This window comes from Podarcis tiliguerta, assembly GCF_965153285.1.
Source record: "Podarcis tiliguerta genome assembly, chromosome: 6".
NCBI classification, from domain to species: Eukaryota; Metazoa; Chordata; class Lepidosauria; order Squamata; family Lacertidae; genus Podarcis; species Podarcis tiliguerta.
In genome coordinates, this window is record NC_139539.1 from 51,631,836 (window position 1) to 51,647,418 (window position 15,583).

The 15,583-nt window shown below is 42.7% G+C and overlaps 1 protein-coding gene across 1 annotated transcript in view; it reads left to right on the plus strand.

The window, feature by feature from the left end:
* The first annotated feature begins 63 nt into the window (after nucleotides 1–63).
* Nucleotides 64–15,583, plus strand: part of LOC310680832 (vitamin D3 hydroxylase-associated protein-like) — a 24,349-nt gene continuing 8,829 nt past the window's right edge. Inside the window, exons 1-10 of the mRNA XM_083447859.1 lie at nucleotides 64–587; nucleotides 2,236–2,349; nucleotides 4,488–4,628; nucleotides 5,531–5,664; nucleotides 7,001–7,207; nucleotides 8,405–8,445; nucleotides 10,208–10,332; nucleotides 11,671–11,796; nucleotides 13,066–13,163; nucleotides 13,903–14,002. Of these exons, the coding sequence (XP_083303985.1) occupies nucleotides 183–587; nucleotides 2,236–2,349; nucleotides 4,488–4,628; nucleotides 5,531–5,664; nucleotides 7,001–7,207; nucleotides 8,405–8,445; nucleotides 10,208–10,332; nucleotides 11,671–11,796; nucleotides 13,066–13,163; nucleotides 13,903–14,002 (1,491 nt within the window). The 5' untranslated portion in view covers nucleotides 64–182. The remainder of the gene's footprint in view (nucleotides 588–2,235; nucleotides 2,350–4,487; nucleotides 4,629–5,530; nucleotides 5,665–7,000; nucleotides 7,208–8,404; nucleotides 8,446–10,207; nucleotides 10,333–11,670; nucleotides 11,797–13,065; nucleotides 13,164–13,902; nucleotides 14,003–15,583) is intronic.

Below are 15,583 nucleotides of genomic sequence, written 5' to 3' on the forward strand. Positions count from 1 at the left end.
CTGGGAAGATGATAAGGTGTTTTTTTTTAATAAAATAAAAACAAACAAACCCTAGAATATGGAAAGGAACAGGTGGATCTTGTACTGCTAAGATTAAGAGCTCAGAAGAATGTTGGAATGTTTGGGAGGATTCACTGACGATTGGCAAATGACGTGGAGTCTCTGTCAATCAGTGCCTGGCTATGCTAGTGAGACACTTTCCTAAACTTTCTTCAGTCCTAGGCGCACAAGCTTCTGTTTCCCAGTGGCTTGGAACTGATAGCTCCTGGGTGGGATTAAAATTCACCACCTCCTTCCCTTCCTTGCCGTCTTTGCTATTAGGAACTCGCAGCTCTAGCAGCTCTCCCTGGTTGAGAGCTGTGAGCAGATTTTCCACTATGGCTCTAGACAAAGTGAAATCTTTCTTGCCTGATGAAAGGGTGGATGTCCGCATTGTCTCAGCTGTGCTCTGTGGTTCAGCCACTGCAATCTTGGTGATAAAATGGGTGAATCAGAGGCGGGTGCAGAAGAAACTTGAAGAGGCCAAGGGCAAGCGAGAGCTTGGCTTTCAACGTATGGAGAAAGCAGCAAGACAGTTTAAACAACAGGTGAATATATTTTAGAGGTTTCATATCACTTGGATAAAGGTTTTTTTTTTTCTTTGTATCAAAATTTCAGTGGGTGTCTTCTGGTACTCTCTGCAGAGATGCTGTTGATTGCTGAGGTTTGCAAAAGTGCTAATAGCATGAAAGGTGGCAATTATTTCTAGGTAGTCTTACAGTGATGACAAAATACTTTCCCAATATGTGTATGTTGAATTTAACATGATTGCTTTTCCTCTGAAAGCTCTGCTTTCCTATAAATCTAGTAGGATGGTGCAGTCCATGCTTTCTCTGTTTCCTTCAGCTAAGATTATTATGGGAGCGCCCCCCCCCCCCCCGATTTATGCACCCTATCTAACTTTAGGAACTTGCTGAAACTGAGGCAAACCTTGTGTCATGGAAAAGAGGGTATAAAGTTGCTTTCCTTTTTTCCTCTTGCTGCATTTCAACTGGCAGCCTGAATGCAGCTGTCCCTGGCCGTGTTATTAGCAGACTGTTAACAAATCACCTGTCATTAAAGAAAAGATACTTGAGCCTAAGGATTGCTTGGCAATTGCTGGTGCCTGTCAAGGCCATTGCTGCACTTTCATGCTAGGGCCTGGTATGTCTCTGGATAGAAGGAGCAACTCCTTCCCACTAGTCTCTCATTTTGCACAGGGGTGGGTGAAGAGAGTCATGTTCCCAGAGAGAACTTTGGCCATATCTATACAGCACTTTATTCCGCCTTCACAATGGTTCCTTACCTGTTCATTTTCACATTGTATGGGATCTTTCATGCAATGTAAAAGCTATGCGTGGAATTCTAGTGGAATCAACTGGAGGTCCTCTTGCAACCTCATTAACTTAGAAAACAATGGGAGTTGCATTGACAAAACTTGGGGCAGTATACCAGCATACAGTTATTTCCCGTCATTTCTAATTTAGTGTGCCATGGTGGTATATTGAACAAAAAGCCACAGTTGCATAACACAACAAGGCATCGCAGTATAAAATGAATGCTATAAATTGCATTACAACCAGTAAATCTAACACAATAATCCTCATATCTGACTGCAGACTTACAATGTCCATTGTTAGCTTTAACTCTTTCTACTTGCACTTTGTGGAAATACAGCCCAGAACTCTCTTTGGATGCAGAGGGCATCTGTCACCATATATTTACCTCTTTGGAGAAACTGTTCCAACCTACAGGCTCTGCTTGTGATACAGAACTGTTTCAAAACTCTTGGTGACCACAGTGCAGAGTAGAGGAAGTGTGTAATTGGTTGAAATCAATATTTTTAAGTCGATACTTCAAATTCAAAATTTTCTTGTTCAGTTGTATCATCTTTTTAAGGATATCTTAGCTGTCAGATACAGTCACATATAAAATATCTCTCTGACTTGCCATGCAAAACAGGGTGGAGATCAAGTTAGCTACTAAAGCCTGGGGTCAGTACACATTCCTGGTCATCAGTGAGCTGTTATTTTGCTACTAATTAGATATATAGTCATTGAGCACCCATGTGATGCTGCTGTTGACTGGCCAATCTGTAGCCTGCTTTGCATGTCTGAAAGTGCAATGTGTCCATTATGCTGTGCAGCAATGTTGGTCTAGCAAGCGAGTGCACATGACATAGCAGTTTGCCAGCAATGTGTTTGCTCCCTGCTGCAGAACCCAGGAGTGAAAGCTGCTCCAATCCTAGCTCTTCCCCTTGTGGAATTGTCTGCAAAGTTGAAAGATGGCTCGTTGTCTCCAGAAAGTGTTCTCTACACCTACATGGAAAAGGTAAGACTCCCTGGGGGTAAATCACAGCTGTCCATGGAGGCACAGGTCAATTATTTGTCCAGGCAGCTGTTTACCAGCTCCATCTGGTACGCAGGCTGAGACTCTACCTGCCTGTAGACTGTCTCGCCAGAGTGGTGCATGTCCTGGTTATCTCCTGCTTGAACTATTGCAATGCACTCTACATGGGGCTACCTTTAAAGGTGACTTGGAAACTACAACTAATCCAGAAGATTTGTGACTGGGAGTGGCCACCGAGACCATATAACACTGGTCCTGAAAGATCTACATTGGCTCTCAGTTTATTTCCGAGCACAATTCAAAGTGTTGGTGCTGATCTTTAAAGTCCTAAAAGGTCTCGGTCCAGTATACCTGAAGGAGCGTCTCCACCCCCATCATTCTGCCTGGACACTGAGGTCCAGCTCCGAGGACCTTCTGGTGGTTCTCTCACTGTGAGAAGTAAAGTTACAGGGAACCAGGCAGAGGGCCTTCTCGGTGGTGGCACCCACCCTGTGGAACACTCTCCCATCAGATGTTAAGGAAATAAACAACTATCTGACTTTTAGAAGACATCTGAAGGCAGCCCATGTAGGGAAGTTTTTAAGGATTGATGTTTTTATTATGATTTTAGATATGCTGTGAGCCACCCAGAGTGGCTGGGGAAGCCCAGCCAGATGGACAGGCTATAAATAATAAAATTATTATTATTATTATTATTATTATTATTATTATTACTTAAGGAGTGAGGCAGGATAAACACTGTACAAACTCAAAAGTGACACAGTATAAATGAGTTGCGTCTCTCAGCATAATGGCTCTTGTGCTCATTTTAAGGCACTGATGTGCAATATACTAGCTGAAATACAGCTGTTCTTCAAAATGTGCACAGTTTTGTGGGGCAATTCTCCAGCCAAATAATGTGTCCCAAAATGCATATGGTGCAAAAAATTGCGCTGTTTTTCGTGCAAAAAAGTTCATATATTAGTGGGGAGAGAAAACACAAAAACACATTGTAGCAGGCTCTGCAAATATGTGCCTATTAGGCAAAACTGCAAAGAAATATATGAATATTAGGAAAAATTCACACTGAGGAGGATGGTTTTTTTAAAAATTGCAAACTGATGTGAACTTCAGATTGGAAAAATGACCTAGTGAGAGAAACTAAAACTGACAAATTCCTCCATCCCTACTTACACATTACTGGTCTAATATGTTTGAATTAAGATGATTTAGCTCACAGAATAATTTTGAATTTTAATTAAAAAATAAATAAAAGTCTCCACCATTTTTGCTCTTTAGACCAAATAAACAAGACACTATTCCCTTACCCCAAAGTTCTTGTATCCTCTAACACACACACACACACACACACACACACAGCCAAGCTGATTCAAATCCAGCTCCAAGAAAAGTCAAATTTTGCAACCTGCACTCTTTGTGCTAACAATGCATCTAGGCCTGTCACTGTTACAGGTTTAATGGGAGAGTTTACTATCTTGCTCCCCACCCCCACCCTGCATCTCGGGCATGTAATGGACTCAGGCCTTTCATATACCATATGATCTGCGTAGTTATTTTTAGCTGTGATAGATTTATTATGGTCCCTAGCAGCTAAGCTACAAGGGATTTCCATTTTTGGAGCGACTTGGATTTCAGGCTTCTAGGGAGGAGAGCAGGGGCTTTGCTAAGTGGATGGAGTGAATGCGGCGCCTGCTTGGCAGCTGGAAGATGCCAGCTGTAGAAGTGTATGCAGTCTTGTGTGGTGCTGAGAATAGGCAGCGGATCCGTCCTCAAATAGAGTGGTTTGTTTGGGTGTTTCTTTATACATTGCTTTTCGACACCTGGTGACCCCAAAGCGGTTTCTGTAATAACAGCTGAAACCAACCAGATCCTGATAGGACCAGCATATATCCAGTTTCAACACAGTGAATTGATAGGTGAACCCTATGCTACAAACGGAAGTTGGAGCACACCCTTTTGCTGCAGATTTCTAGCATGCTTGTCTTGCATAATGATCACAGATAAAACACTACGTTTGCAAGGTGGAAAAGACACCTTCACAACGTGAACAGTCAAGAAGAGAGCATATTGTCACAAATTTGCCTTCTTCTCCCCCTGTTTTGTTTCTTGCTCATGCAAAGGCCTTGGAGGTAACCCGGCAAATCAACTGTGTGACCAACTTCCTTCCAGAGTGTGAGGAACAGCTCCGGGAGACCAAAAAAAGGGAGAAAGGTTTGCTTTATGGAGTCCCAGTCAGTATTAAGGAAGATGTGGCCTGCAAGGTACTTTCTGCCCTGAATAATTGCAATGAGGGTAAGATGAGGAGGGCTCTGCAACAGAGGAAGCTTGTGAATTTAAAGCCAAGAGGAATATGCATATTTTTATATTTGTTTAGATAATATGATTAAATCAGCCATGTGGGTCGCCAGTTGGGGGGCAGGTGTCCCTATGCTTTGCCCACCTACAGTGGTACTGCTCCTCTCCAATAAACATCACAAATTTTACCTTTAGTTATGGGCATCTGCATGGAGGGAAAGTCAAAGGAGAGGGCACACTAATTTCTCAAGCTATTTGTGTTATATTTAAAGTTCTACAAATGCTTCTTAGACTAACCTAAAAGGTAAAGGTAAAGGTACCCCTGCCCGTACGGTCCAGTTGTGCCCGACTCTGGGGTCCGCTCCCATCTCGCTTAAGAGGCCGGGGGCCAGCGCTGTCCGAAGACACTTCCGGGTCACGTGGCCAGCGTGACAAGCTGCATCTGGCAAGCCAGCACAGCACACGGAAACACCGTTTACCTTCCGCTAGTGAGCGGTCCCTATTTATCTACTTGCACCTGGGGGTGCTTTCAAACTGCTAGGTTGGCAGGCGCTGGGACCGAGCAATGGGAGTGCACCCCGCCACGGGGATTCGAACCGCCGACCTGACGATCGGCAAGTCCTAGGCGCTGAGGTTTTACCCACAGCACCACTCGCGTCCCTAGACTAACCTAATTCCCTCTAAATATATGCATGAATTCACTCTTAAGTGAAATTTGATGATATTACCTAATGACTGGAGGGACTGTGGTTGTTTTCTTTAAAATAAATGTCACCTCTACATTCTCATCTAATGTTTTGGGTGGTTTTTTGGGGATATGGTCAACAGATGTAAGGCTAAGTATCTCACTTTATTTCTCTAATTCCAGGGGTACCCCAATACACTTGGCTTGGTGAAATTTCTAGACCGTCCTGAGCAGGAGGACTCTGTGATAGTCAAAGTTTTAAAGAAACAGGGGGCAATTCCATTTGTAAAGACCAACCTTTCACAGGCCATAGTGAAGTAAGTGTGTCTTTCTTTCATTTGTTTAATTCTTCAAGGCAGCAGCTGGGCCTTAGCAGTCTAGGTAAATAATGGCAGTTTTGGTGGCTCTACAGCAACTGAAAACACAGAAAATAAGGAGGTCGACCTTTTCCTATCACTTTATCCCCATGCCAGGAAATGATGCACCCGGTAGATCACAGCTAGGTGCCACACAGACACAGTTTGACTCTCACTCAAGAGGAAGAAATCCAAGTCAGGCTTCATGATAGAGTTGGGAGACCTGAGGAGCTACAGATGGTTCTGGACTCCCATCAACCCCAGCCAGCATGGCCAGTGGTCAAGGGATTATGGGAGTTTCAGCTGAACAACATCTGGTGGGCCACAGGTTTCCATCCCTGCTTTTTAGGGTTATTTTTCTAGGCAGAAAGGAGAGAAGTTTGAAGAACTACAGTGTGTTTGTGAAGATCGATTTCCAAGTGTCATCTCAGTACATGGTTTACTGCTTTCATGACAAAGAACTGGTTGAGGCCCCCGAATCCAAGAAACCCAAAGCATGCTGGGCTGCTTCTTCAAGCCAATCTTTCTAGATGCTAGAATTGAACAGATAAGAACAGACTGTACAAAGCACTTCTTCACTCCAACACTTAACATAAGAATGCAACTCAGCATTTTGGCTAATCTACTTTATTTACATATAAACACACATGGAACACTGCAACATGGCTCCCTCCCTATCTAGCATCAGACAGCAAAGAGAAAGAACAAAGGACAATGGTCCCATTTCACGGAACACAGTAACACAAACATCCTGTCTCTGTCACTTCCCACTCTGTGGAGTCAAAACATATATAGTCATGTGAAAGACAACAATCCTATGACTGCAATCACGGAGCAGGAATTCTAACATATTGATGATAGCTGTATTCAAAGTGATAGCTATAGTAAGATGATAGCTATTCAAAGTGAAAGGCCCAGTTTTTAATGGAATTGGTACGTAATTATTAAGGGACAACCTTTACCAAGGAAAGCAGTCTTTGCAACCTTATTCCACCATTCAGATATATAGGATAAACATACATTCAACAACAGAATCCTCCAAGGCCAGGATCACAAGGGCAGTACAACAGAGCTAAAATGCTGGAAGACAGACAAAAGTATTCCATTAAATACTGGGCCTTTCACTTTGAATAGCTATCGTCTCACAGGAGAAAGTGACACCCAGTCACTAGAAGATTTTGATAATAGTTTTGCTCTCAGAAATACCCTTGCTGCAGTCCTTAACAACTGTAAGGATTGCTTGTATACTCTTCCTTACTGGAGCATTAACTTACTAGCCCCTTTCCATCCCATTCAGCATTGACTGTGGCAATACACTCTTTGGACAAACCTTGAATCCTTTCAACCACAAGAAAACCTCCGGAGGTTCTAGCGGAGGGGAAGCTGCACTCATTGGAGGTGGAGGCTCCATTCTTGGGATTGGGACCGATGTGGCTGCAAGTATCCGAGTGCCATGTGGCTTCTGTGGGATCTGTGGAATAAAACCCACCGGCTATAGGCTGAGGTAGGTCTCACAGGTTTGGAACCATCCACCCATAAATCATGTACAATCCACCAAGTGAAGAGCAGCAGAATTGCAGTTTAAAAGCAGACATTCTTGATACAGGTCTGGATACAGAGAGCCCTGAGAAACTAGTTCTCTGGGTGACAAACATTACATAATCCCTGTTAGCGTGATCTGGCATTTGCCAAGGCCCACCTGGCATTCAGGGTCTCCTTAAGAACAGCACCAAGTTCTTCATTCTGTGTGGAGTGGGGGCATATAGAAGTCCCATTGTGCAGGCAAAAATTATTGTACTAACTGGACAACTTCTCACTCAATGAACCCCTGTGTTTTGGCATTTTATTTTTTTAAAAAGCAGATTCTGAGGCTAAGCCCTGTGGAGTCTTGGCTCACATTGAAGTCACATTGGTTTTATTTTTAATATATATTTTTTGTTTTTATGTTGTAAACTGCCCTGTGACCTGTGGGTATAGGGCGATATACAAATTAAATAAGTAAATAAATAACACCAAAAAGAGGTTGCAGTAAAGGGCTCCTCTTTGTCTAAGCAAACTTGGGTTATTGGCAAGTAACATTTGTTTTTTATGAGATGTAGTCAACTAAACTTTCAGAGTATTTGAGGCATGAGGATATGCCAGTTTTCCAGGAAACGTGACTATATCTATGAAAGAGGGGTGGGTGTGGGGGAAGGGAACTGCATTAGTAGCATAATTCCTGACTTCTGGACTAAAAAAAAGTGGGCAGTGCCACAGAAAGTATTAAACACAGGGAAGACCCAGAGCCTGTTTTCACTTAAAGCTCAAATCTCTCTGCAAATTTTTGTTAGTTCTGGTCTAAATTCTAAGAAGGGAAGTGAAATTGTTTGAATCCACAGTGTATGCAAGCTGCATAGTTAAAATATCAGGATCTGCTTCCGTGAGGGGTGGACATCAGATTCTGCCCTCCTCTGTGTAGTTTTACAGAGGCTGGGAAGTTAATTAGGGATAATGAAATGTGCCTATAACATTTCCCTATCAAATATTTTAAAAAGGAAGGTACTTTGCACAGAATTTCCAATAGCTTTCCAATGGCTTTCAGCTATTAGGAACATCCTTTGACGCATGTCACTTGCATTTCATGGCTTGGGTCTCTTTGGCTCTCTCTGTCATTTGGCTTTTCTCCATCATTAATTTACTTTTCCCGTTTGCTCTTGTGCAGCGTCAAAGGTGCTAGCACTCCTGTAGCTGGAATGAACTCAGGTGAGCAAGTCTATTGCTGATAAAATGTAAGCGAGAGTTGAAAGTGTTACTTAGCTCATGGGAGAATTTAAACAAGCACAAGCCCTTTGATGGAGACCGCAGTTTTCCGATAAGCAATAAACTTTTAGAGTTTGGGCTCATTTAAAAACAAACAAATGCAAATGCCATTCTATGAGAAGGCCAGGTGTTAATGGTAATTTCTGATTTGTTTAACGAAGATCAGATGTATCTTAACTGTTTTTGCTGGCTATATGTAAGGAAAAAATGGTGCACATTTCTTTTGCAACCTGGAAATTTATTTAATTTTGTAAGATTCTGTGACAGTAAAAAAAAAATTAAGTCAAATGATCTTTGTGCCTGTGCTTACACCATAGGAGCCAATTGCTAGGGGCCAAGTGGTCTTTGCCCCTCCAATAAAATATTTGAGGTTGCCCCCCCCCCCAAAGCTGATGGGCATTGCTATTCAAATGGTGTGCGTGCACCATGTTGTGTGATTGATTGTGCAGGATGGGGCTTACCTGCCCCCCAATATTTTATTCAAGTTGGCACCCCTGGCTTACACAAATACTCTATGCAAATGTATGTAGACCTTAGGCCTTGTGGGATCTACTTAATTTATTTTTACTAGAACCCTGAGATCCACAGAACCAGGTGCAACAGACATTCTGAGCTCTGCAATTTGTTTTGAAATCCAGAATGTCTTTTCACATAAAAATCCTCTCCCCATCCCCAACGCTCTTCAGTGCAGCAGTATTAAAGGGAAGTCATTATATTGTTGCCATTTAAACAATTGGGGGTCAGATCTACTTCAAATCACCAGAAATTGACCTTCTGCCAACAGCTGCACACAAATATAGCCCCTGATAGGACTTGTAGTCCAAAAGGTGTGGAAGTTACAAGGTTGCAGATGGCTGTGCTAAGCCATAGTTTCACAGCATGTCTGAAATGGGTGCAAAAATTGCAACTCAATTCTTTTTAATGTTCATACTGCAAAATTCATAGTTGCACATTTAAAACTTACCTTCTTCTTCTTGTTACCATGTAGAGGACCTGACTGCTCAGTTTTCATATGGTGAAATGAATTTGTGAACACATTGTCACCCAGTGAGATCTTTAGTTACCACCATCTCCTAGAAAAACATATTTGTAGATGCATTTCGGGATGCAGGTGGCGCTGTGGGTTAAACCACAGAGCCTAGGACTTGCCGATCAGAAGGTCGGAGGTTCGAATCCCCGCGATGGGGTGAGCTCCTGTTGCTTGGTCCCAGCTCCTGCCCACCTAGGAGTTCGAAAGCACGTCAAAGTGCAAGTAGATAAATAGGTACCACTCCGGCGGGAAGGTAAACAGCATTTCCGTGCGCTGCTCTGGTTCACCAGAAGTGGTTTAGTCATGCTGGCCACATGACCCAGAAGCTGTACGCTGGCTCCCTCGGCCAATAAAGCGAGATGAGCGCCGCAACCCCAGAGTCGGTCACGACTGGACCTAATGGTCAGGGGTCCCTTTACTTTTACCTTAGATGCATTTCAGAATACAATAAAATTGGCAGTTTTTGTGGATGGGATGACTGGGTGATCATCATGTGAAAACTGATGGGCCTGGGGAGAAAGTAATTCCAGAGTCCTTTTTCCTCCTCAGAAATGGCCCTTTGGCATTGTTGTGCATGTAGAAACCCTAATAACTGGGAGGCAACTGCATGGAAATCATGCTACTAGCACTCCTATCTTCCTCCCCATGTTCAGAAGTCTTACTCTTTTGTTCCAGTCATCTCCGTGACAGGCCCAATGGCAAGAGATGTGGACAGTCTGGTTCTGTGCATGAGGGCCCTCCTGTGTGACGAACTATTTCGCCTGGATTCATCTGTGCCCCCAATTCCCTTTAATGAGGAGGTAATGGAATTGCGTTCAACAGCACACTGAAGTAGTTGATTCACCATAGGCTTTTAATGCATAATGAAATTTCCTTTTTAGTGGGGGAATCTCAATTTTTGTCAATGCTAAGATATCAGTGCATGCATGCTAGGTGTCACTATAGGGGTTTTACACTCTATAGCAGCAGTGAGTGGAGCTGTCAGCCAGGGAAGGAGCAAAGGTCTAAAGGGTAAAGCCAAAATGGAGGCCCAGGGCGAAGCTTGTTTGAAATCTGAGGTCTGAAACCCTTTCACAACGAAAGAAGGAAAAACTCGAGCTTGGTCTAGGTGTCAGGAGGGAGAAATCTGAAGTCAAATCTGACATCTAGGTAAGAGAAATTAAAGGCTCAGGAGACCCATGAGTCAGTTTGTTATCTCTCTAACAACAAAACGAAACTTGTGACTCCACCTGCAGAGCACTAAGTCTAGTGCCACCTAGTGACTCAAATACATAGTGATATTATCCACACAGAGGAGCTGAAGAATGCATGGCTACATGAATAGTTTAAGACAGGAGCAGGACTCTCTCTTCTTCAGGTATCAGCTGAGGTTTCTGGTAGTTCAGAATATGGCCCTGAATTTTCAGGTTGCTTCATGAAATGTTATTATTTGTCCCCCTGCCAACTTTCGGATGGCTTCCAACAACATAAAAACATATTAAGACATACACAAAACATTAAAAACTTCCCAATACAGGGCTGCTGTTAGATGTCTTCTGAAAGTCGTGTAGTTGTTTATTTCCTTGACATCTGATGGGAGGGTGTTCCATAGAGTGAGTGTCACTACCTGAAAGGCTCTCTGCCTGGTTCCCTGTAACTTCAGTTCTTGCAGTGAGGGAACGTCCAGAAGGCCCTCGGAGCTAGATCTCAGTGTCCGGGCTGAATGATGTGGGTGGAGATGCTCCTTCAGATATACAGGGCCGAGGCTGTTTAGGGCTTTAAAGATCAGCACCAAAGAGGAACAAGGTGAATACTCCACCCCTTACAGTCCTAAATTGATGTGATCTGAATTGATTGATGTTGACACTGCGTCAACAACTCTTCAGTTAACAAGATGGCTGGGCTCAACAAATCAGACAGTGGGAAAGAGCATTCTAAAACCAAAGCAGAGTCAAAATGCCACACCTCATATGATAGTGGTACCCAGGGAAGGGCCTCTGATGGAGATTTTAGCACACAGATACATGGGGAGATGAGCAGTCCGTCAGGTACCCTGATCCCTAGCTTTCACCCTCACCTGAGCTGTGAAAAGCCATGTCACCTTCTTCTCATTGTCCTAGTAACTAGTACTATGTGATTACTCTGGTTCCTCTCTGCAGATTTACTCTAGCTCCCGGCCACTCAGGATTGGCTACTATGATGGAGATGGTTATTTCCAGCCCTCTCCCAGCATGAGGAGAGCTGTGCTGGAAACCCGACAGTTGCTACAGGAAGCAGGACACACGGTAAGCTCTGGGCCCACAGAGAGCCTTTTCTTACATTGCCTGAACTTATATTGAGTTTGTTTGCTGCATTTTCATTGCTTTAATTTTATTGGGTTTTGTAATACATGTAACAAATCAATAATAATAAGAGATGGCTATTTATGCAGAAACAATGCGCACTGCCAGCAAGAACATTGATTCTTGATTTTTGTAAATGATGCAGTGTAATGTGCTATTTGTTAATTAAGAAAAAAAGAAATAGCAAGTGGAAGATGTGGGGAGCAAAGGAGAAAGAAACTTGACGAAAAGTTGCTATGGGAAGGAAGCAGAAGGGGATAATAAAAGTAAGGTATTTTCTTCATTATTTTCTGGAGCCATGCTAGTCTACTGGCGTTGATTTTAGAAGATGCCTGTCACCACTGAAAATGTAGCCATTGGATTGCTGCACGTAACATACACTTGACTTTTGAGTGTACACACCCTAGGTTGTATTCATCTTTCTTTTACACAGAGTAGATCTATTGGAATTAGGAGGCCCAAGTCATACCCTCCAACATTTCTCCGATGAAAATAGGGGTGTCCCATAATGATAATTTTTACTATTTCTATCCCACGCATCTTACTGGGTTGCCCCAGCCACTCTGAGCAGCTTCCAGGATATATAATAACATAACAAAATATTAAACATTTTTTTTAAAAAACCTTCCCTATACACAGGATTGCCTTCAGATGACTCCATACCCCCCAACATTTATCCAATGGAATTCAGGACATCCTAAGGAAAAGAGGGACTTTCCGGAATCAAATCAGAAACCAGGACAGCATCTCTAAATCAGGGATGTCCCTGGAAAATAGGGACACTTGGAGGGTCTGCCATGTTAGTAAGGGTCATTAATCCCAATTAGTCTGAGTAAAATTTAGTTGAATACAGCCCTATGTCTGCACACCAGTTACCAACTACTGGCTGAAACTTACATTTCCAGTTTTCTGACATTAGACATTTTGCAGCTTCCAGAGTTCTGCTAAGTTGACATTTTCTGGTACTTATTCAAGCTTGTGGCTGCACCTGTACCTATAGACTGGGCTGCAGTCTAGACAATTCTAGACAAAAGTTAATAGAGGCCTGTGGAGATTAGACAATAACCAAGAATGTGTATCCAGGCAATATATAGGTCCTCCTTTCCTTTTACTGATTGCAAAGAATCACATGTATAAAGGCAGAATGATAACTGCATATATTTATTATATATTTTTGTTGCCTTTAAATCTTTACCTTGTTTTTCTGCTCAGCTTATACCTTTCACTCCTCCTCGAATTGATTTTTTGGTGGATGAGCTCTTCACCAAAGGCCTCTATGCAGATGGATGCTCAACATTACTGGAAAAGTTGTAAGTAGAAACCAAGACGTACAGACACATATGTAGTGTATGTATGTGTTCACGGGAGGACAAATCGGGAGATCAAAAACTTTCTGAAGAAGAGATATCAAGGCTCTTTAGTGGGAAACAATTAGGAACAAAAGAGGCATATTATTATAAATAATAATTTAACAACAACAACAACAAAAGAGGCTTATAATAATTATTTCAGATTGCTTTGAAAAATCTGGTGTAACATAGTAATTATAACATTCAAATATTATAGAAGAGGAAGTAATGGCCAAAACACATTTCTGGAATGGCTTTTAGAACAGCAGACACTTTTTATTATGTTCTGGAATAACAAATGTCAATAGAATATGTATGAATAAAAATATTTTTTTTTAATTGTAGTATTATTTTGTATACAAGTATTGTGCAGATAACAATGACAATAGGTTGTGGAACCGAATTATAGTGTGTTTCATAAAATTGATAAATGGGGGGGGAGAGGCTTAAATTAAATTATGCTCTTGTTGCATCTTTGGGGGGGTCTTTGCTGAATTACTGAAAATTCCATTTCCTTCAGGAGTTGATTATCTGCCCCTCAGTCATGCTTTAAGTTTCAGATTCTGCATTTGTCTATCAGGGATTTTAACTGCAAGGATAGTAGCTGTAGCATAGGCATGTCATTGCAACAGGTAAATAGCATTTACAGACATTATCTTACAGCATAGAACCTGCTTTCTTCCTCTTTTTACTTTCCCAGTGATGGAGAGTTTGTGGATTCCACTTGGACAAACCAGATAAATTGTTACCGGTTGCCAAATTTATTGAAAAGGATCCTGGCTCTCATTTTAATGCCGTTGGTGAGTCTCCAACTTGTGAAACAGACACACAGACTTTCTTCATATCTACCTTTGTGTATGTCAACAATAAGGGATACGGGTGGCACTGTGATCTAAACCACTGAGCCTCTTGGGCTTACCGATCAGAAGGTCAGCAGTTCAAATCCCCGTGACATGGTGAGCTCCTGTTGTTCGGTCCCAGCTCTTGCCAACCTTGCAGTTTGAAAGCATGCCAGCGCAAGTAGATAAATAGGTACTGCTGTGGCGGGAAGGTAAATGGCATTTCCGTGTGCTGCTCTGGTTTCGCCAGAAGCAGCTTATTTGTGCTGACCACACGACTCGGAAAAACTGTCTGCGGACAAACATCGGGTCCCCTGGCCTGTAAAGCGAGATGAGTGCCGCAACCTCAGATCTATGCTGCTTCATCCTGCTGAGTTCTCTGCATCTCCCTCTCTGAGTAATGATGCACAGTGTTGGGAAGCTGGAAGAGCAATGCCCACACTGTTCCACCAGTTTCTACTGAACAGGATTCTCAGCCAACTTTTGCAGGAAAGGTTCAGGGAAATCCTTCACTTCAAGGAGGTCGCAAGGCAGAAGTAGGGAGTGCAGCTTTGGGATTGCTGGCAACACTCTTGTGTGTTTTATTTTCTCTTGGTAATGCGATCATGGAAAACCTCAGATGCTGCCAGATAGCTAGAGGGAGGCTGATAGACCCTCTGTGAGCTGAATATTTGGAGGCTAGCTTTTCAGCTAGGCCTGGTGTGGGAGCTCAGAGCCTCAGCTAGGAGTACAGCAAAGAAGCCATTGTCTGCCACAACACTAGGTTCCCTACTTGGCAAATATCTTCATGCTCAAGGTTTGATTTAGTCCAGAGGAGGGAAGTGAGCCTAGGTTCATGAGCAGACAGTAAATCTTTAGAAATTGAAAAGTACAGAGATGGGGGCAGGGATTTCAAGAGATGACAAGCCACGGGACTAGAGATGCAGTCATATACTGTACACATTTAACTGGGACTAAGTCACAGAATCATTGAACTGTAGAGTTGGAAGAGACTACGAAGGTCATGTAATCCAACTCCCTGCAATGCACGAATCTTTCACCCAACATGGGGCTCAAACCCACGACCCTGAGATTAAGAGTCTTATGCTATACCAACTGAGCTATCCCATTCCAATTGAACTCAGTGGGCTTACTTCAAAGTTGACTTGCCAAGGATTGCACTACAGGTAGGATGGAAAGGAGAGACTGGTGGGGCAAGGATTTTCACGATCCAGGGCAGAAAGTGCCTCTGTTTTAATATTTTGGCCTATATTCCAAAAATGCCTATGATGAATCTTGATTGCCAGGGAGTAAATCTGCAAGGTTGCTCCAGCATTCTTGGAAATATGCTGAAGCTTTTGTTATGCATCTGAAAATGAGATTGCTTACAGGTTCCTTAACGGCACAGGAAGCTTATGACTCCCTATTTGCATTGATTGCTATTGTTATATTTAAATCAGAACGTGGCTCTGGATCTTTAGAGCAAGCCATGTTCCATTTCCTTCCAAGCTGAATCGTAATGCCAACTAGTATATTTGATTGTTTCCCTCATACAATGTCTCA